This window comes from Xenia sp. Carnegie-2017, unplaced genomic scaffold (assembly GCF_021976095.1).
Source record: "Xenia sp. Carnegie-2017 unplaced genomic scaffold, XeniaSp_v1 HiC_scaffold_25, whole genome shotgun sequence".
Classification (NCBI taxonomy): Eukaryota; Metazoa; Cnidaria; class Anthozoa; order Malacalcyonacea; family Xeniidae; genus Xenia; species Xenia sp. Carnegie-2017.
Window position 1 is genome coordinate 6,631,693 of NW_025813488.1, and position 22,705 is coordinate 6,654,397.

Here is a 22,705-nt window from a genome sequence, read left to right on the forward strand (position 1 = left end):
ATTGCGACCGGGCTTTCGTTTCTGTTTCGGTCGACGTTTACTTGACTCTGAAACAGGACAAGACACAGCGTCGAGGCATGGGTTACATACAATAAAAAGAATGGGGGTGAGGGGGGGGTATATGGGGTGTACGTTTGTCAGCAGGTTGTGTGATTGGATTAAAACACATCCAATATACATGCATAAAATATAATTTAAACCGCAACAAATTGTGGCGATGTATTCATGTAGCCTAAACAAGAGCAAACATATAAATCACTTTTAGAAATATACGTTGACGAAAAAGGCTTGCAATACATATTTTAATATGTGGTGTTTTAACGAAAATTATTATCGTAGCTTCAAATATCAAGCATGACGTCAACAAAACTTTCATAAAAAGTTTAATTGAAAATTACAATGTCGTCATACCAGGCAATATTAACCAATAAAATAACTACGCATGTTATGGACTTTCACATTAATTTATCTGTCATAATTGAATCATACAATAAAAACGATATGCAGATTTGAAAGGAAAAAGAAAAAATTCTATGTCAACTAGAAAATACAATTATGCTTATAGAACTATGAAAGGTGACCGTAAGACAGAGTCTATACATGACAAAAATAATTCCGTTTTTCAAAGTCAAACATGTATACATGGGTTTGTTCGTCGTTGAATTTTAGATGGAAAAGCAAAAAGTAATAAAAAATAAGTTGAAGACAACAATCAAACAATCTTCGTTCATACACTGTACATTTTAGGTTTTAACATTCAAACATCTTTTTCCACTTGAATAGTCCAAACTGAACGACGCCTTTAAAATATTTATAAAACAAAGGAAAAAGTATTTTTAGTTCTACGATCCGTCATATCCATCACATGCATAGAGTTTTGACGCATCTCATGCGCAACTATATATGACTCTCTAATGTTTTAATTGCTCAGAGCATTTAAAAAACAGCTGATATTACAAGAAGTCAAAATGAACTTATATGTTACGTCATGAACTTGTCATAGAGAGTTCTAAGATTACATGAATGCTGGGAAGTCAATCTTCTCTTGAGCTGTTGTGTAAAGTATGAAAGGGTTGAAATATGGCTATGTTCTTTTCTTCATATTGTGTTTTTTTTCTTCCTACTGTGCATAACCAAAATGGTTGTGGTTGAATGGCGAATCTTTGGAGAATCCAATTGAACTGGAAAACAAAAAGGAAAAGCGTCAGCTGCGTGACCATATGAAAAAAAGAGGATGTCCTTATTCTAGCGTAACATGGTGTGGAAGAAGACGTTCAAAAATCTTTATGGACAATAAATAAATGTATTCATTACAGTGTATTGTTCATTGTTCGTTTATTATCAGCTTATTCTATCAAACACTAAAATTATACAAATATAATTGTATGAAAATATAATGTGTATGTGTGAATTTTAAGACTATGCTCATTTCTGCCTTCCTCTTTTGCTAGTGCAGATAAAATGCTACATATTGATAGATTGTTAAACATACTTTTCTTGCAAACTATAAAGTATTATTAAAAACGATTCTGCCTGAATTTCCAAATACATGCTGATTGCTGACCATGCTGTTTTATCAATGAAAAACGTTCTGCCATTTTAAAAGAAGTTAAGTCTGTAAGGGCAACTTGCTTTTTCTTGTGAAATTTTCGATGCAACAAAGCTGCGAAGTTTTACCTGTTACACAAAGCTTCTGCTCACGCTAAATTCAATGTAGAGAATTTCTTCGTAAAGATGTAAATAAGCAGCAAGGAGGACAACGTATTATTAGATACGATATTGTACTATGTTTTGATGTGGCTATCAAAATAGTTTGTTGAAGCCAAAATTGGCTACAAATCCAAACATTACACTAAAAATTACACAAAAGTATAACTACAAATTCCACTAAAGTTTATATTATTACCTATATTAAAAAAATAATCATTATATATATTTGTAATCAAGTTATATATGATCAATGCATATTAATCAATGCATATTATCTACAAAGCAATCGTTTCATCAGCAGAACGGAACGAGGTTGTCGATTGCTGTGCTGTATCAGTAGAAATAAAACTGTTCTTTTTAAACAACGCCTTCAGACTGTTTCGATAATCGGGAAGCCTCAGTGCATACACAATTGGATTTACAGCGAAATTCACCATGGCAACTGGTTCGTAGTAGTAAGAAAAACGCCAAGCCAATTCACTTTGTATTTTTCCAAGCCTTTGAATAAACTCCACTTGTTTGGCGACAAAATAAGGAAATGCAGTTACCATTAATAAGACATTCAGCAGAATGATTGCCTTTACAATTTCAAAGTGTTTAGTATTGTACTGTTTAGCATTTACTTTAGTGTCTTGTCGACTTTTCAATACAACCTTAAGTATGAAACACTTCAATATGATCTGAAGTAAAACAGCGATTTCCAAGACAGCATATACCGTGATATAGGTGTACATAAGCTGTTCATTTTTCTTGGTGTAAATTGATGTGAGTTCACCAAATGCTATGCAAATGGCAATCAACCAAACTGTGGCGCATAATATGTAAATTTTCTTCGTAGATAACATTTGTTGTCTGTATTTGGGATACTTTGCAATCATGTAAGTTTGCCATGTGAGTGAGGTCAAGTGAAAAAATGAGCCCGCAGCCCCAAACATCCAAAAGAAAAGGACAGAATAAATGACAGCTTCTGATGGTTTGACCTCGAACAATCCACCCAATCCAACAATCATGAATTGTGACAAAGATGCAGTAAAATCAGCTATGCATAAGCTTAAGATCGTAATCCACCTTCCTTGTTTTAGTATGTTAAGCGGATCTACAAGAATAAGAACAACAAGAAGACCATTTGTTAGGACACCAATTGTGGAGACCACCATCGTTGTTATTAATGTTTCATAGCCAAGTGAAAAACTCTTCATGGGCTTCATATGAAATATAGAAAAAGGAAAAGACGTCAAATGTTTTTATATACATTCATATTTGCACATAGATAAATGGTAATTTTTACAGTCGTACACTGAGAATCATGAACTAGTTGCTTGATGAATTTTCTTCGCTCATTACTCTACTGAACTGCGCACTTCACTACACGTAATGCGTTTAGGTCAGGAAAGTTAGGTCCTGACTATTTAGAAGCAACTAGAGAAATTGATTTACATGACACATTCAAAAATCTACAATTGTGGATAGATCTTTTCCTGGAAGAAGCTCTTTGATGACGCTACGTTTGAATTTTATAATCTTGATGGTATCGTTAAATAGAAAACTATTTATCTGGACACGCGCCTCTTAATTTTATTCAAAATCGTATAAATAGTGAGAGCGATTTCAAACATTCAACGTTTTGTGAAAAGTTGATATTTGAAACTGGATTTTCAGCATTTTTTAGAAGTCTGGTTTGTATAAGCAACTTGAGAATTTTTTTATGCCTACCACATTGTCGCCAACATACGCAATTTAAAGTTTGAACATCTCCTAGTTCTTAATTGTATCTATACATGTTTCACGTTTGTACTATGAGATAATGACAAGATCGGTAGAAAAAAATAACTGCAGTAGATTATATACTTACAGCACTTTGAGTGCGTAAACCAGATGAATTCCTTGAGTTATTTATATGATTTGGTTGAGTCGAATTGCGCGTTTCCAAAAAATCACCAGTATTGGTCACTGGATATACTGAGATCAAACTTGTAAGAATAAGGAATCCGTAAATAAAGGAAGGATGGACGTTTTGGAAATATCGTGAGAGTACCATAGTGAGATCTCAGACAGTTTAATCAACTGTTCTAATTTCTTGTCTCTGGGATGACTGGCATTGACTGAATGGTTTAATACAATTTGATCACTTGTATTCATACAGTCGGTATAATGTTTATGACCCTAAAACACGTATCTTGATATTTTTGAATCCGCTTTCTTTTAAATTGGCCTCGTGACGTCCACATGCATGTGGTGGATTCACATGTACATCCCACATACGTGAGTGATTTTAAAAATTCATTTCCTGTAAACGGGTGGAAACGATTATTGGCCCCACCTTTTTTGTTGCAATATTCTCCAGAAGAAGGGGAAGTTTGTGTAGCATTGTTGTTATAGTGCAAAGAAACATTTAATTTCAGCTCTAAGGCTTATATTGGCCTTACTCCCTCCCCCAAATTCCTATACGTACTTTTCGCTGGCATTTCAAATATACCAAGATGAAAATAACAAATCTTTCTTCTTTTTTTCAAGGTTTTCATCTCAGCAAAGCTGCTATATTTCCAGGTACCTGATGTACGTGCTTTACTTAATTTATGGTCTCATTAAAGTATTCACAATTATTGCTCTCGCTTTTGAAGTTACGTAGAATCAAAAAAGTGATGAGTATTGTAGTACTAATCGGGATAACTTTTTTGACCACACAGTTGTTTGTCACTTTGGAATTTATTCTTCCAATAAAAACTATTAGCACTATTCGTACATTTTTAATCAAATTGAGTTTAGAACATATTATCTATCATACAGGTTTACTAGCACTAGTACGAAATGAAAAGATGGAATGCCCTGGTTTTGAATGGAAACAATTCTAGTCTTTTTAAACAACGCCTTCGTACTGTTTCGATAATCTGGAAGCCTCAGTGCATACACAATTGGATTGACAGCGAAATTCACCATGGCAACTGGTTCGTAGTAGTAAGAAAAACGCCTAGCCAATTCACCTTGTATTTTTCCAAGCCTTTGAATAAACTCCACTTGTTTGGCGACAAAATAAGGAAATGCAGTTACCAGTAATAAGACATTCAGCACAATGATTGCCTTTACAATTTCAAAGTGTTTAGTGTTGTACTGTTTAGCATTTACTTTAGTGTCTTGTCGACTTTGCAATACAACCTTAAGTATGAAACACTTCAATATGATCTGAAGTAAAACAGCGATTTCCAAGACAGCATATACCGTGATATAGGTGTACATAAGCTGTTCATTTTTCTTGGTGTAAATTGATGTGAGTTCACCAAATGCCATGCAAATGGAAATCAACCAAACTGTGGCGCATAGTATGTAAATTTTCTTCGTAGATAACATTTGTTGTTTATATTTGGGATACTTTGCAATCATGTAAGTTTGCCATGTGAGTGATGTCAAGTGAAAAAATGAGCCCGCAGCCCCAAACATCCAAAAGAAAAGGAAAGAATAAATGACAGCTTTTGATGGTTTGATCTCGAACAATCTACCCAATCCAACAATCATGAATTGGGACAGAGATGCAGTGAAATCAGCTATAGATAAGCTTAAGATAGTAATCCACGGTCCTCGTCTTAGTTTGTTTAAAGGATCCTTCACAATAACAACAATAAGAAGACCATTTGTTAGGACACCAACTGTGGAGATCACCATTGTTGTTATTAATATTTCTTGAGGAAGTGAGAAACTTTTCTTCGGTTTCTTATTAAATACATAAATACATGTTTATTATATGTTGCAATATTTTTAAATTAAAAATTTGTTCTTTTTAGACGAGGAACTAAATTATAACGCTCAAATCCTGGTTCTCACTTTCGGCAAAAGTATAAACATGAGCATAACTGCAAAAGATTATCAACTGTCAATTCTTCTTATGCTTATGTTTATGTTGCAAATGATGACCAAACTTAAAATGATGTCGTTTTACAAATATCGACTTTTGCATAAGCTTTTAAGTTTTAGTCTTATATATGAGTTTGAGAACATTGCCATTATTTATTTTTGTAGGAACTGATTTTTTCAGTTTCCACTGTGTGTGAACTGTGATATATTCGCATAGCAAGACCAAATATACGGGCTTACTTTTACGCCACTACATTAGGTAAACATAATTTGAGAAATGTTGTAATTTTTATGTTTTGTTCTTATTAAGGCAACCAACACAAGCTTTGCTGTTTCTATGAAAATTCCAATTTCACGAGGAACAAACAATGTTGAATATCATGTAGTTGCCTAGTTCATTACACAGAGAAGATATTGATGAAAATATCATATCTCGGTACATATAAAAAAATGAGTTCTTGATATGCATGAGAGATATGCAGATATTGTCTTTTTCTTGGTACTCTTGAACTCTTGAAGAAAGCAGGCAAGTGAAAATGACTTGATATTGTAAATATGCATAGAATATTTACAATATCAAGTCATTTTCGTTCGTATTCGGAGATATTGGTGAAATCGTTTTATGCATGTTTTATCATACGATTATTTGATTTTGCCAAATAACTATGGATAGCAATGTTTATCTTTACAGCTTACCTTGAAGCCACAAAATGCTAATTAAATGAACTGCACATAATAATTTTGCTTATTCTCAAAATGTCAAATTTCATGATAAAATCACTGCATGTAACGTTGTCGAGTAATACAAAGAGCAAACGCGTTTACGTTTTTCTCGCATGCTTTATGTATTTCTTTGAATGCATTTCTCTTTGCAGTCAACAAAGTTTATTCTCATGACTTATAATACTTTTTATATAATACTTACTTTTCCATTATTTTGCGAAACGGAGGAATTCCTTGTGCAATTTATTTGATCTGTTTTAGTCGAATTACACATTTTGATAGAATTGTCACTAGCTTTGACCACTGGCACTGGCACTGGATATACATTCAACAAACATATAAAAACAACGTATCTATAAACATATTGTACAGGTACCATAGCGTGACGTCAGAAATTGATTTTATGTAAGGAAATGTACGCCGGGTTCCACCTGTCTAAAAAAGTAATATAATTTACTTATACAAAATCTACTTTGAATTGTACAAAGTCTGGTAATTACATGAATCGATGACTAAAATTTGGTTTAAAAGGATTCGATAAACCACATGTCGAAATGTTTTATTAATCGTACTATCAACTCAAACGAACACAGGGTTTGGTAAAACGCCGTAATCCTGCTATTACAAAAAATAATTATTATATACCTTCAAGACTAACTTCTTTGTCGTCTGCTGGCCTTCTTATAATAAGTTTTGGATGTTATAAAAAAATGACTGTCTCGTTCGTCGTGTGATGCGTTCTTAACTCTTCTTCTCACAAATACTCAACTGATAGCAAAATAAAATGTCTTATATGGTAAATTAAGACCGCGTGTATGTATCTGGTGTTTTGAAACAGACAAAACAAATGTTCTTCTGGGTTGATGTTGACCTCCGAAGTATCTTAACGGCTACGTCCGACTACTTCAAAACTTGGGCTGGGCATCATGATGATGTACACAAAATTCTCACGTATACAGGAAGTACTGACAAAGAAGAAAATGGATAATTGGCTGTATATTGTGATGTAGAAAGTGAGACGAAATATCCCTGCACGCGATGTATTGAATTCTACTTTCTTTAATATTGCAGTGAACTGATTCACTCACCAAAATAAATTTTATTCGTGTAAAAGTTATGGCTTTACCAGGGCCCAGGGTGGTCTCATGTTATTGAGAATTCTTAGCAAAGTCTTTGTTGTAGGTATCTTGATTTGTCATATTTCAAAACATAAATTCGTTCAATGTTAAGAATAACGTACTATTAAATGCTATAGCAAAATTTCCTGTTTCAGCACACAATGAAAGTTTGTGCTTTTGGTCATCACACGAATTTTTTGTGTAAGCAGACTTTTCATCATAACGCAAGTAGAATAAAAACTATGCAAATTTCATTTTGATGGTACATCGTTATTGTTTCTTTTGGCTCATATGCCTGTGTTGAAAGGATTCTGTATTTAAGCTGTCCGTGCACTTGCGACTGTACGTTAGCTGCGTACACATTTTCTTTATCTTGAACAGATCAACTTACTCTTTGAGCGATGGAACGAAGTTCTGTTTATACCGAAGTATTTGTTTTCCAATACATTCTCCAAGTAGCCGCCGATATATGAAAGAAGTTTGTTGTCATTTTTTTAACAAGCTATAGAAGACTTAACAAACAAGCAAGACTCATTTTTTCTTTCAAATTTTTTATCGAAGCATTAAGCAAATCTGTAACGTCTCTAAGTTCAAGGTTTATTTGATTAATGATATGTATCGTTAAAAAAGTATTACACTCCTGATCTTTCTCATGAAAAGAAAAGTCAAAAAGTTGGCTTTAAATTTTAGTCAGTTTAAATCTCGCTACAAATCATGATAGTTTCTTTGTCTTTCATCTTCCCTTTAAAACTATGCTAATATTACCTATACTATACCCAAATAAAAAATTTATATATTAATCATAAAGTTATGAACGATGAATGTAGTTACATCGCAAATGTTTCATTGGTGAATTTGTGATAAGCAAAAACGTGTCGTTAGAGTGATATAATAGCTATTATTGATACACTGGGTTCAATTCCTTACAAAGTTTCTTGATTGTTTGAGTAAGTTTTCTTGAACCCCATTGACATAGACGAATAGCGAAAATGCAAAACATGAAAACCACTTAAACACGGGCAAACCACTTAAACATTGGCAAACCACTGGTTTTGAGGACGTTGCTCTGATGCTGCTTGTATTTTCTGAAAATGTATTTTGGTTTTGCTCAAACAATAATGGTGTATAACATGATATACAGAGCAAAAAGCTCTCTAAAGGGAGACTTTATTATGTATAAATCTATAACCGTGGGTGTGTGTGGGTGTTCTGATGTGCATTTTATCTGAAATACCTGTCAGTCTGTCGCTATTGTTTTGAACAGCTACGTCTTTCAAAAATTTCAAATCTTTCACTTTGAAAGTCATTAGTTAACGATGGGATCAAAGTTTCAGATTGAAGTTCTCTTTCCTTCCTTGTCGGTCAATGTTTTTGGCTCAGATTAAAATCAACGGTTTCTTCTTGTTAAGTGAAAATAACTCTCGATCTTTTCCCGCTAAAGTGGTTCGATTTGTGCACGTGTTGATTGTACTAATCTTCTTAGTGCAGTTATACAAACATATTTCTTATTGTGATTAAAGGAAATGTCTTGCCGTCTTCTCCTAAATGATCAGAGATGATGGTTTTTGTGTGTGTGTCTGTGTGTCAGTGTATGTGGGAGGGGGGTGGAAGACGCCCGATTGTTAAGTGTGTTCATTAATTGTTTGATATATTAGTATTATGCAGGGAAATTGACTTCCATCTTGTGTATCTAAGACTGGGGGTGGTGGTGCATACTTCTCAGCAACCCTGTCCTAAATCCATCCATGCGTTTTGATGTATCATTAAATTCTTGATAAATGACTAATGATGTCTCAGCCTGGCAGTTCTATTTCATAATGTGGTCAGTCGTCTAGTTTTGATGTTTTTTATGTTACATTGCTATTCGTTATGGGCTTGTGGCAATCGAAAAGCACTTAAAATACATCATATAACAACACCTAATCAAGATAACTGCGTTAAAATAGCAAAGCTCCATCTTTCAATGCAACTTTCTGTTATCTTTGTGATCACTAGTCTTTATCCCGAATGGGCAATTGATAAGCTGATTGTTAAGCAAATTTTTATAAGTCAGTTTTCCATCCAAAATGAATTAAAATTTCACAACATAAAAAGATTGAATGTGGGGCTCAATTTGGACTGCGCGAATGACTTGGCTTATTAAATGTTATCAATTTAAAAAGTATAAAGTCTTATAAATGAAAGAGTTAAGCTGTGAAAGACTGAAAGTTATCAACAAACTAAAAATGTCCAAACATGTTTAAGGCTGGTTTAAATTAAGTCAAACAGGCCGAAGTTGTTTGAAACTTTGTACTATCCTTTGACATTATATTTTATTCTACGGGTAGGACTCTTGTAAATAAAAGTAGAACTTTGAAAATAGAAAATCCCGTTTTCGTTCTATGTCTCCCTATACTCCTGTGTAATGTTTTACACCCAAAATTTCATTTTAAGGATAATGAGAAATATTCCTTTTGCGCAATAGCGAATTATTGTATTCGAAGACCCATAAACCTTATAATTACTGCACAGAAATTTTAATTCATATTTTATATTTTAAATGAAACCAAAGTTTAGTGAATTTAGAATATATAGCTCATAATGATAAAGTTGTTAGCTAGTTTGTTTTAAGTAAAAACCAGTGAAAACTGGAGTAAATGCATCAGTAAAATTTAATTATTCAACAGTTCCGATTTTAATATTAGCTACACTAAAAGCTATGTCAGAAATGAAAGATTTTTAATTATCATTACAAAGTGCGTTTATTATTTCGCGTAAATTTTTTTGTTATTAAGTGATATGCAGAAATGACAGACGTTCTTTGACAATTTTTCTGAAACTGTTTATGATGTCGAGTTTATGTTTGTGTCGTTTTGTAAAATTGTTTTTGTTATTGGATATTGAAAATATATCGTTTTGTTGTACGTTGATAATATATTTTTTACGAAAATATTTTTGTCTATAGAACTATACATTAGGATTGATGAGAATTGTGTAAAGATGTTTTTGTTATTGGATATTGATAATATATCGTTTTGTTGTACATTGATAATATATTTTTTACCAAAATACTTTTGTCTATAGAACTATACATTAGGATTGATGTGAATTGTGTAAATATGTGACTTGTAAAAGAATAAGATATTTTTATTTCTTTTATTGTTTAAACCCTGTGAAGACGTTTAAAAGCTCAAAGCTTCGTTCTTAAAGTTTAAAGCACAGTTTCTAATGATACAGGGGTATGGAGAATTGTCATATATCTTTATTAAGTCATTACAGAATTAGATAACTGGAGCTCAACTCTTCACGTCATTGCTACTGTTGCTGGTACTTCTTTCGCAGGAGAGGGTGGAGAGGTGACAGTACTTCTCTTGCGGGAGAAGGGTTGGTGGTGGTGCTTGTACTTTCTTGCGGGAGAAGGGTTGGTGGTGGTGCTTGTATTTCTCTTGCGGGAGAAAAGTTGATGGTGGTGTTTGTACTTCTCTTGCGGGAGAGAGGTTGATGGTGGTGCTTGTATTTCTCTTGCGTTAGAGAGGTTGATGGTTGTGCTTGTACTTCTCCTGCGTTAGAGAGGTTGATGGTGGTGCTTGTACTTCTCTTGCGGGAGAAAGGTTGGTGGTGGTGCTTGTACTTCTCCTGCGTTAGAGAGGTTGCTGGTGGTGCTTGTACTTCTCCTGCGTTAGAGAGGTTGATGGTAGTGCTTGTACTTCTCCTGCTAGGAGAGGTTGATGGTTGTGCTTGTACTTCTCCTGCGTTAGAGAGGTTGATGGTGGTGCTTGTACTTCTCGTCAGGGAGAGAGGTTGGTGGTTGTGCTAGTATTTCTCCTGCGTTAGAGAGGTTGATGGTGGTGTACTTCTCCTGCGTTAGAGAGGTTGATGGTGGTGCTTGTACTTCTCTTGCGGGAGAAAGGTTGGTGGTGGTGCTTGTACTTCTCCTGCGTTAGAGGTTGCTGGTGGTGCTTGTACTTCTCTGCGTTAGAGAGGTTGATGGTAGTGCTTGTACTTCTCCTGCGTTAGAGGGTTGATGGTTGTGCTTGTACTTCTCCTGCGTTAGAGGTTGATGGTGGTGCTTGTACTTCTCGTAGGGAGAGAGGTTGGTGGTTGTGCTAGTATTTCTCCTGCGTTAGAGAGGTTGATGGTGGTGCTTGTACTTCTCCTGCGGGAGAGGTTGGTGGTGGTGCTTGTATTTCTCTTCCTGAAAGGGTTGTATTGGTGGTACCAATCTTCTCTTACATGAGAGGAGGTGGTGGTGCTGCTGGTATTTCCCTTGCAGTAAAGGGGATATTGGTGGTGCATGTACTTCTCTCGCGGGAGAGGGAAGTGGTGGTGCATGTACTTCTCTCGCATGGAAGGTGGTGGTGGTGGTACCAGTATTCTCTTGTGGGAGAGGTGGTTGTGATGCATGTACTTCTCTCGCAAGAAAGGTGGTGCTGGTGGTACCGGTACTTCTCTTGCGAGGGAGAGTGGGAAGGTAGTTGAACCTCTTAACTCTCTGTATCGTGTGTTTCTTATGTTTTTCTAGTATAAATTTAATATTTTTGAATACAATCATCCGTCTAGAGAACTTTGCTTTTCGATAAAATTTATGTACGTAAATGTAAGTGAATATCATAGAGTAAAACCGTATAAAGTATTTTAATCTAGTTATTGCATTATTACGCTGTGGTAGCTATGTTTTTCTGTTGCATTCATTTTTTTGATCTTTCTTTTGTGTGTTCATTTTTAATTTAGTACTTACCTTATATAAACTGATTTTCCGATTGGGTCAATTAGATAACAGCGATGAACTCTAATTATTGAGATTCGGCATTTCTATGGCATCTTTTACTTCACTATACTTTGAACCAATCATAAACCTTGATTTTGTTGTTGCAATCTTTAAATCGACCTGTAGTGTAAACCTTATTTTAAGTCACTCAACTTTAAATGCATTTTTTATTTTTTATATTTATTACAAAAATGGACATTGAGATGATGATGAAATGTAAAAGTTTGTTTTATTTTCTATCCTATGTTACAACCTGAGGTTTTGACGATGGGTGCCATGATGAAACTTTACATTCAAAGTGTTTTCTCTTTGTAAGCGGAAATGCTCGAATGACGTCATCGATGAAATTCCTATGCTCATTATTGAATATTGACAGCAATAAATAAAGGTCCTGTTGAACGTACGCTGTGCAAGATTACTACAATAAAAACTCTATGATTGCATAACTGATTTTCTAACTATAGACCTCTATAAAAACTATAACTAATTTTCAGTGCATGTGTCGTCATACATAGCTAACTGTTCTCCCCGTCAATTGTCATTACGTCAACATATTCATCGCTGCTTTGTGAACTTTTTCTTTTCTTTCTTGCTCGTCGATTTTGAAACCATATTTTGATTTTGTTTTCCGGTAACGTCAGTTCCAAACACAAACTACGAACTTCATCACTTGTCAAGTACTTCATTGTTTCAAACTTGTTTTCCAGGGTCGTCAGCTGTTTGGGAGTGAATGGAACTCTGGGATTGCGACCGGGCTTTCGTTTCTGTTTCGGTCGACGTTTACTTGACTCTGAAACAGGACAAGACACAGCGTCGAGACATGGGTAAGTGACAATAAAAAGAATGGGGGTGAGGGGGGTATATGGGTTGTACGTTTCTCAGCAGGTTGTGTGATTGGATTAAAACAAATCCAATATACATGCATAAAATATAATTTATACCGCCACAAATTGTGGCCTTGTATTCATGTAGCCTAAATAACAGCAAACATATAAATCAGTTTTAGAAATATACGTAGACGAAAAAGGCTTGCAATACATATTTTAATATGTGGTGTTTTAACGAAAATTATTATCGTAGCTTCAAATATCAAGCATGACGTCAATTAAACTTTCATAAAAAGTTTATTTGAAAATTACAATGTCGTCATACCAGGCAATATTAACCAATAAAATAACACGCATGTTATGGACTTTCACATTAATTTATCTGTCATAATTGAATCATACAATAAAAATGATATGCAGATTTGAAAGGAAAAAGAAAAATTCTATGTCAACTAGAAAATACAATTGTGCTTATAGAACTATGAAAGGTGACCGTAAGACAGAGTCTAAACATGACAAAATAATTCCGTTTTCAAGTCAAACATGTATACATGGGTTTGTTCGTCGTTGAATTTTAGATGGAAAAGCAAAAAGTAATAAAAATAAGTTGAAGACAACAATCAAACACTCTTCGTTCATAACGGCATATTTTAGGTTTTAACATTCAAACATCTTTTCCCTTGAATAGTCCAAACTGAACGACGCCTTTAAAATATTTATAAAACAAAGGAAAAAGTATTTTTAGTTCTACGATCCGTCATATCCATCACATGCATAGAGTTTTGACGCATCTCATGCGCAACTATAAATGACTCTCTAATGTTTTAATTGCTCAGAGCATTTAAAAAACAGCTGATATTACAAGAAGTCAAAATGAACTTATATGTTTTGTCATGAACTTTTTTTATCTTGTTGCTTAAAGACTTTGAAAGGTATTATCCAAACTAAGAACAGCACGAATCCATTTAGTAAACTCAAGCTGTTAAGAAGCTTGATGTCTGTGTTTAAAAACACTTGATACTTGATGGTATAAATATAGCTGTGCCATAGGAATGATGTACTGGTAGTAAATCTACTTTGAAACTTAAAGAATTGGACGTCAAGCTTCTCTTGGGCTGTTGTGTAAAGTATGAAAGGGTTGAAACAAGGCCTTGTTCTTTTCATCATATTGTGTTTTTTTTTCTTCCTGCTGTGCAAAATGGTTGTGGTTGAATGGCGAATCTTTCGAGAATCCAATTGAACTGGAAAACAAAAAGGAAAAGCGTCAGCTGCGTCACCATATGAAAAAAAAAAGATGTCGTTTATCTAGAGTAATGTTTTGTAAAGGAAGACGTTCAAAAATCTTTATGGACAATAACAAAATGTATTCATTAAAGTGTATTGTTCATTGTTTGTTTATTATCAGCTTATTCTATCAAACACTAAAATTATACAAATATAATTGTATGAAAATATAATGTGTATGTGTGAATTTTAAGACTATGCTCATTTCTGCCTTCCTCTTTTTGCTAGTGCAGATAAAATGCTACATATTGATAGATTTCTAAACATACCTTTTCTTGCAAACTATAAAGTACTATTAAAAACGATTCTGCCTGAATTTTCAAATACATGCTGATTGCTGACCATGCTGTTTTATCAATGAAAAACGTTCTGCCATTTTGAAAGAAGTTAAGTCTGTAAGGGCAACTTGCTTTTTCTTGTGAAATTTTCGATGCAACAAAGCTGCCAAGTTTTACCTGTTACACAAAGCTTCTGCTCACGCTAAATTCAATGTAGAGAATTTCTTCGTAAAGATGTAAATAAGCAGCAAGGAAAACAACGTATTATTAGATACGATATTGTACTATGTTTTGATGTGGCTATCAAAATAGTTTGTTGCAGGCAAAATTGGCTACAAATCCAAACATTACACTAAAAATTACACAAAAGTATAACTACAAATTCCACTAAAGTTTATGTTATTACCTATATTAAAAAAATAATCATTATATATATTTGTAATCAAGTTATATATGATCAATGCATATTAATCAACGCATATTATCTACAAAGCAATCGTTTCATCAGCAGAACGGAACGAGGTTGTCGATTGCTGTGCTGTATCAGTAGAAATAAAACTGTTCATTTTAAACAACGCCTTCAGACTGTTTCGATAATCGGGAAGCCTCAGTGCATACACAATTGGATTGATAGCGAAATTCACCATGGCAACTGGTTCGTAGTAGTAAGAAAAGCGCCAAGCCAATTCACTTTGTATTTTTCCAAGCCTTTGAATAAACTCCACTTGTTTGGCCACAAAAAAAGAAAACGCAGTTACCAGTAATAGGATATTAAGCAAGATAGTTGTCTTTACCATTTCCAGATGTTTTCTATTGTGCTGTTTAGCATTTACTGTCGTGTTTTGTCGATTTTGCCATACTATTATAAGTATTAAACACTTCCCAATAACCAAGATCAAAACAGCAATCTCCAAAACAGCATATAGCGTGATATAAGTGTACATAACGTGGTCAAATTTCTCGACAAAAATTGATGTGAGTTCACCAAATGCCATGCAAATGGCAAACAACCAAACTGTGGCGCATAATATGTAAATTTTCTTCGTAGATAACATTTGTTGTCTGTATTTGGGATACTTTGCAATCATGTAAGTTTGCCATGTGAGTGATGTCAAGTGAAAAAATGAGCCCGTAGCCCCAAACATCCAAAAGAAAAGGACAGAATAAATGACAGTTTCTGATGGTTTGACCTCAAACAATCTACCCAATCCAACAATCATGAATTGAGACAAAGATGCAGTAAAATCAGCTATGCATAAGCTTAAGATTGTAATCCTCCTTCCTTGTTTTAGTATGTTAAGCGGATCTACAAGAATAAGAACAACAAGAAGACCATTTGTTAGGACACCAATTGTGGAGACCACCATCGTTGTTATTAATGTTTCATAGCCAAGTGAAAAACTCTTCATGGGCTTCATATGAAATATAGAAAAAGGAAAAGACGTCAAATGTTTTCATATATATTCATAATTGCACATAGATAAATGGTAATTTTTACAGTCGTACATTGAGAATCATGAACTAGTTGCTTGATGAATTTTCTTCGATCATTACTGTGAAGACACTCTACTGAACTGCGCACTTCATTACACGTAATGCGTTTAGGTCAGGAAAGTTAGGTCCTGACTATTTAGAAGTACCTAGAAAAATTAATTTACATGACACATTCAAAAATCTACAATTGGGGATAGATCTTTTCCTGGAAGAAGCACTTTGATGACGCTACCTTTGAATTTTATATTCTTGATGGTATCGTTAAATAGAAAACTATTTATCTGGACACGCGCCTCTTAATTTTTATTGAAAATCATTATAAAATAGTGAGAGCGATTTCAAACATTCAACGTTTTGTGAAAAGATTGATATTTGAAACTGGATTTTCAGCATTTTTAGAAGTCTGGTTTGTATAAGCAACTTGATAATTTTTTATGACTACCACATTGTCATAAAATTTTAAAGTTTGAACATCTCCTAGTTCTTAATTGTATCTATACATGTTTAACATTTGTACTATGAGATAGTGATACGTGTTAGAAAAATAACTGCAGTAGATTATATACTTACAGCACTTTGATTGCGTAAACCAGATGAATTCCTTGAGTTATTTATATGATTTGGTTGATTCGAATTGCGCGTTTCCAAGAAATCACCAGTATTGGTCACTGGATATACTGAGATCAAACTTGTAAGAATAAGGAATCCGTAAATAAAGGAAAGATAGACGTTTTGGAAATATCATGAGAGTACCATAGTGAGATCTCAGACAGTTTAATCAACTGTTCTAACTTCAAATTTCTTGTCTCTGGGATGATTGGCATTGACTGAATGGTTTAATGCAATTTGATCACTTGTATTCATACAGTCGGTATAATGTTTATGACCCGTCAACACGTATCTCGATATTTTTGAATCCGCTTTTTTTAAATTGGCCTCGTGACGTCCACATGCATGTGGTGGATTCACATGTACATCCCACATACGTGAGTGATTTTAAAAATTGATTTCCTGCAAACGGGTAGAAGGACAGAATAAATGACAGCTTTTGTTGGTTTGACCTCGAACAATCTACCCAATCCAACAATCATGAATTGAGACAAAGATGCAGTGAAATCAGCTATAGATAAGCTTAAGATAGTAATCCACGGTCCTCGTCTTAGTTTGTTTAGATCCTTCTAATAACAACAATAATACAAGACCATTTGTTAGGACACCAACTGTAAGGATCACCATTGTTGTTATTAATATTTCTTGAGGAAGTGAAGCTTTTTTCTTCGGTTTCTTATTAATTACATAAATATATATGTTTATTATGTGTTGCAATATTTTTAAATACAAAAACTTGTTCTTTTAGACGAATTAATTATAACGCTCAAATCCTGGTTCTCACTTTCGGGAAAAGTATAAACATGAGCATAACTGCAAAAGATTATCAACTGTCAGTTCTTCTTATGCTTAAGTTTATGTTGCAAATGATGACCAAACTTAAAATGATGTCGTTTTACTATCATCGACTTTTTTGCATAAAGCTTTTAAGTTTTAGTCTTATATAGGTTGAGAACATTGGCATTATTTATTTTTGTAGGAACTGATTTTCAGTTTCTGTGTGTGAACTGTGATATATTCGCATAAGCAAGACCAAATATACGGGCTTACTTTTACGCCACTACATAAAGTAAACATAATTTGAGGAATGTTGTAATTTTTTTGTTTTGTTCTTATCAAGGCAACCAACACAAGCTTTGCTGTTTCTATGAAAATTCCAATTTCACGAAGAACAAACAATGTTGAATATCATGTAGTTGCCTAGTTCATTACACAGAGAAATATTGATGAAAATATCATATCTCGGTACATATAAAAAAATGAGTTCTTGATATGCATGAGAGATATGCAGATATTGTCTTTTGCCTGGTACTCTTAAACTCTTGAAGGAAGCAAGCAACTGAAAATGACTTAATATTGTAAATATGCATAGAATATTTACAATATCAAGTCATTTTCGTTCGTATTCGGAGATATTGGTGAAATCGTTTTATGCATGTTTTATCATACAATTATTTGATTTTGCCAAATGACTATGGATAGCAATGTTTATCTTTACAGCTTACCTTGAAGCCACAAAATGCTAATTAAATGAACTGCACATAATAATTTTGCTTATTCTCAAAATGTCAAATTTCATGATAAAATCACTGCATGTAACGTTGTTGAGTAATACAAAAGAGCAAACGCGTTTACGTTTTTCTCGTATGCTTGTATGTATTTCTTTGAATGCATTTCTCTTTGCAGTCAACTAAATTTATTTTCACGACATATAATACTTTTTATATAGTAATTACTTTTCCATTATTTTGCTTTAATGTTTCATAATCAAACGAGCTAATGTTTATGCGTTTCATCTTCAATGAAACCTATGAAAATTTTAAATGCATTGTAAACTGTCATATTTCTCAATGGTGGAGAAGAAAATTGCAAGAATTTTAGAAATGCATTAATTCAATGCTTTATCTCTTCTCAGTCTATTTCATTTCTTTTAGACGTAGTTTTCCATGCAAGTGTGCAAGTTTGCACTCATCAGGTGTTACGAATTACAGAATACGGAAGCATTTCGAAGCGGATACACCTCAAGGCTTTATGGATGAGTGATAAAAATTCAAATACGACTCATAGAACTGCTGCAGTCTTTGCTGCATATTACTGTGCTATAAAGGGGAATGTGGAGATTTTACAGAGTTGGACAGCAAAGTATTCGCAAATGTAATTGTGAAACGGAAATCATTTCTGCTGCGCTTGACACGAGGATTTGATATGATTTTTATTCTAAGTCTCTTTTATTGTGAGATGTATTAAAATATTGTGAACACTTTTAGATTATTGATTTCGAGATGGAATATGATAATAAATAACTTACAGAAATTATGGAAGGTACAATTATTGTAGTTGATGGTGGTCTTATAAATATTGGAATGTTGCAAATAATTCTAAAATCAGTGCACATAATACTGTGAAGAAGTTTGTATCTAAAATAAAGCGCTAAAGTTCAAAGTGTTTTTGATAGAAAAATCTTTCCTTTTAAACGTATTCAGTTTGGTATAGGGTAAACCAACTCTGATAATGCCATAAAATCATAAAAGGAAATAATAAATACAAAATTATAAGATTTTTCAATGAGATGACTTTTAATGGCTTCAGTTAGACTATTGTGGCTTTTTGACTTTTTTAATATGAGATTTTTTTTACACCTAAATATTTCTTTGAATGCATTTCTTTCTAGTCAACAAAACATTTCATTGACTTTAAATTAATTCATCAGACCAAATAAAATGATTTTTGTAATTACATACAATAGAGTTTTTGTTGATAAACTTACATCACTTTGATTACGAGAACCAGTCTCATTCCTTGTGCAATTCGTCTGGTTTGTTTGAGTCGAGTTGCACATTTTTCGTCCCACCAGCATTGTATTGGATGTACTTTCATCAAACTTGTAAGAATAAGGAATCCATAGACATAGGAAGGATAGACGTTTTGGAAATGCCTTTTAATTATCATAGTGAGACCCTAGATAATATTGTGCGCTGCTTTTCTTTCACTTTGAATTTGATATTGACAGAGTATGTTCTCCCTAAAATCAAGTAAGCGTTGTGTGTGTTGGAGTTTTTATTTCATCGTCGTGCACGTACAAATTGTTTCCAGATTTATTTGGCGTGGGTTTCCGGAAATCTTGTATCATATTTACGTCATGTTTATAGAGGATCGTTAATTAAGGTTTTTGCGAAAAACTGCAGACGTTTTGTCATTTGTCTGTTTATAGTACAATCAAATATCTTTGTACGAGCACTTTTTAAATACAGAAACCTTGTTATTTTAGAAGTTCCATGTAATTTTGCTTTCTCTCATGGATTTTCTTCCACTCTATTCCCTAAATCTTTGTGTATAGATTTTGAAATATTCGTAATTTGTTTTTAATTCAATATTCGACAAATATCGTGTTTGTATTTGAAGGAAAGCATGAATAAACAAGAAACAAAAAACACATTAGTAAATAAGATTATCATACACTGTTTTGATAATGGAAATATCTCATGTATTTTAAGTTGTGTAACGCAAAACGAGTGGTTAAATATACGTGATGCATAATAAAGAAATTCGTGATTAAATGCATATGGTAATCACAAATTTTAATAACCGCAAAGACTGCCCCATCCTTGTCTTTAGCGAGTAGTTGTCAAATATTCAATGAAAACATCATACCCTGTTCATTGTTTAATCAAATAGTGAAAACTTTTGCCTTATGTATGGTATTCTTTGTATTTCATTGACATGCATCTAACGTTTATATTATACATGATGAAAATTCTAATCTGCTTGTAAAGTTTTTGTTAAGTAAATATTAATAAAACCATATAGAACTATTTGTAATTTAATATTTTTGATAAAAGTAGGTAAAGATTGAATTGAGTCGCTCAAATCCAGTAACAATTGACGTAGAGCGGACACAGAAGCTGAAATGTGTTGACAAATCAATATTCCGATGACAGCCGTAAATTCCATTATTAAGGTGTAATTCAATTCAAATATGACATATTATGTAATATTTAATTTATCACACAAAGCGTATTTTGATTTGGAGGTTTTATGAAGTACCTTTACTGCTTTAGGCACAAAGTCTGATCGTATTATGATGTCTAATCAGATTATTGTTAGTGATAAGTTGTTATTAACTTGCCTTTACGCAGGTGCTTAGATACTTTGATGCATCTGCCCACGAACTGGTGTCCAGTGTATTATCAAAGTTCATAGTTGAGAATTGAGAATGGTTGAGATGAGATTGTTTGTGTTATTTATGAATTTTAAGACCAATTTGTGGAAGTACGGTGTGAAAGTCTTTCCATGACAGCATTCACAAGAAGATTATAAAGATTAGCTGGGTTTTTTTTAAGGAGTAGGTACGAATTTGTTAGCGTATTTTGTTTTTGTAATTATGTGATGAATTTTGCCGATGCTCTTAAGTCTTAACTCTCGAGGCTCGTGTTGATATAACATTATTTATGTCGATTATTAATGTCAAAAATATTTTCGAAAATTTTTTGTTCCGTTAAAATCGAAATCCCCCGCAAGAAATCCAGTCACATTTGCACAAGAGAAAAAGGTATTCTATTCTTGAATATAAAATTCAAATATGGCGTTAAAAATATTGCTCCAGGTGTTTTGAGTTCAACGGATATTATAATTTAACCTTGTGTATATGTTTAAGTATGTATAAAAATTTTGTTTCAAGAGGGTAACAGACAACAGACAAATAGACTGATAAACTACTGTCTCTCTTATACTATATATACAAATGTATATCAAAATTATACTATAGTATATATTTAAAAAATGATCATGCACTCAACTTGAAAACATTTATATACTTCTTGTTTAGTTAGCATGAATTTGACGTCAAGTACGTTTATTTTTGGCAGTCTGTGTGACGTGTATTAATTTGATCATGGAGCATTTAGTTTATTAAAATGCGTGACAAAAGCACCTTTGTTTGTTTTTCTATATATGCACTCGTACTTAAGCGTATTGTAATGTAGGCTAGAATTTGTGATAAGCAAAAACGTGTCGTTAGAGTGATATAATAGCTATTATTGATACACTGAGTTCAATTCCTTACAAAGTTTCTTGATTGTTTGAGTTAGTTTTCTTGAACCCCATTGACATAGATGAATAGCGAAAATGCAAAACATGAAAACCACTTAAACACGGGCAAACCACTTAAACATTGGCAAACCACTGCTTTTAAGGACGTTGCTCTGATGCTGCTTGTATTTTCTGAAAATGTATTTTGGTTTTGCTCAAATAATAATGGTGTATAACATGATATACAGAGCAAAAAGCACTCTAAAAGGAGACTTTATTATGTATAAATCTATAACCGTGGGTGTGTGTGGGTGTTCTGATGTGCATTTTGTCTGAAGTACCTGTCAGTCTGTCGCTATTGTTTTTAACAGCTACGTCTTTCAAAAATTTCCTATTTGTCACTTTGAATGTCATTAGTTGACGATGGGATCAAAGTTTCAGATTGAAGCTCTCTTTTCTTTCTTTTCTGTCAATGTTTTTGGCTCAGATTAAAATCAACGATTTCTTCTTGTGAAGTGAAAATAGTTATCGATCTTTCCCGCTAAAGTGGTTGGATTTGTGCACGTGTGATTGTACTAATCTTCTTAGTGCAGTGGCATCCTGTTATACAAACATATTTCTTATTGTGATTAAAGGAAATGTCTTCCGTCTTCACCGAAATGATCAGAGATGATGGTTTGTGTGTGTCTGTGTGTCAGTGTATGTGTGAGGGGGTGAGGAAGCCCGATTGTTAAGTGTGTCCATTAATTGTTTGATATATTAGTATTTTGCAGGGAAATTGACTTCCATCTTGTGTATCTAAGACTGGGGGTGGTGGTGCATATTTCTCTTCAACCCTGACATAAATCCATCCTTGCGTTTTGACGTATCATTAAATTCTTGATAAATGACTAATGATGTCTCACCCTGGCAGTTCTATTTCATAATGTGGTCAGTCGTCTAGTTTTTTCAATATTGCAGTGAACTGATTCACTCACCAAAATAAATTTCATCCGTGTACAGAACGTCCTGTTGTATTAAAGTTATAAAACTTTACCAGGG

At 33.5% G+C, this 22,705-nt stretch overlaps 3 protein-coding genes and 3 long non-coding RNA genes across 8 annotated transcripts in view; 1 reads left to right on the forward strand and 5 right to left on the reverse strand.

Moving 5' to 3' along the window:
- LOC124453090 overlaps positions 1 to 22,705 on the forward strand; it is a 24,094-nt gene continuing 1,389 nt past the window's right edge. The window contains exons 1-3 of the long non-coding RNA XR_006950980.1: positions 1 to 81; positions 4,225 to 4,582; positions 10,377 to 10,378. This is a non-coding gene — a long non-coding RNA (uncharacterized LOC124453090). The remainder of the gene's footprint in view (positions 82 to 4,224; positions 4,583 to 10,376; positions 10,379 to 22,705) is intronic.
- LOC124453508 lies at positions 1,146 to 1,983 on the reverse strand. The gene is made up of 2 exons (XR_006951098.1): positions 1,678 to 1,983; positions 1,146 to 1,181 (listed from the first exon to the last, which is right to left on the reverse strand). It is a non-coding gene; the product is annotated as an uncharacterized LOC124453508 (long non-coding RNA).
- On the reverse strand, positions 2,611 to 3,855 carry LOC124453515. The gene is made up of 2 exons (XR_006951106.1): positions 3,563 to 3,855; positions 2,611 to 2,912 (listed from the first exon to the last, which is right to left on the reverse strand). It is a non-coding gene; the product is annotated as an uncharacterized LOC124453515 (long non-coding RNA).
- LOC124453071 (cannabinoid receptor 1-like) overlaps positions 4,398 to 22,705 on the reverse strand; it is an 18,703-nt gene continuing 395 nt past the window's right edge. Inside the window, exons 1-3 of one of the 3 annotated variants that reach the window (XM_047003804.1) lie at positions 6,938 to 7,348; positions 6,482 to 6,714; positions 4,398 to 5,415 (exon numbers count right to left, since the gene is read on the reverse strand). In XM_047003804.1, the coding sequence (XP_046859760.1) occupies positions 4,483 to 5,415; positions 6,482 to 6,658 (1,110 nt within the window). In that variant the 5' untranslated portion in view covers positions 6,659 to 6,714; positions 6,938 to 7,348 and the 3' untranslated portion in view covers positions 4,398 to 4,482. Of the gene's footprint in view, positions 5,416 to 6,481; positions 6,715 to 6,924; positions 7,349 to 22,705 lie in introns of those variants that run through there. The other 2 variants (XM_047003803.1, XM_047003805.1) reach the window with 2 other exon arrangements.
- The window catches only part of LOC124453082 (homeobox protein MSH-D-like), a 17,659-nt gene continuing 7,036 nt past the window's right edge, over positions 12,083 to 22,705 (reverse strand). Inside the window, exons 2-4 of the mRNA XM_047003843.1 lie at positions 19,404 to 19,476; positions 14,711 to 14,735; positions 12,083 to 12,934 (exon numbers count right to left, since the gene is read on the reverse strand). Coding sequence (XP_046859799.1) covers positions 12,660 to 12,934; positions 14,711 to 14,735; positions 19,404 to 19,476 — 373 coding nt within the window. The 3' untranslated portion in view covers positions 12,083 to 12,659. The remainder of the gene's footprint in view (positions 12,935 to 14,710; positions 14,736 to 19,403; positions 19,477 to 22,705) is intronic.
- On the reverse strand, positions 14,798 to 17,038 carry LOC124453080 (cannabinoid receptor 1-like). The gene is made up of 2 exons (XM_047003841.1): positions 16,598 to 17,038; positions 14,798 to 15,945 (listed from the first exon to the last, which is right to left on the reverse strand). Exon 2 carries the CDS (start codon positions 15,940 to 15,942, stop codon positions 15,019 to 15,021), a length of 924 nt encoding a protein of 307 aa, XP_046859797.1. The 5' UTR covers positions 15,943 to 15,945; positions 16,598 to 17,038; the 3' UTR covers positions 14,798 to 15,018.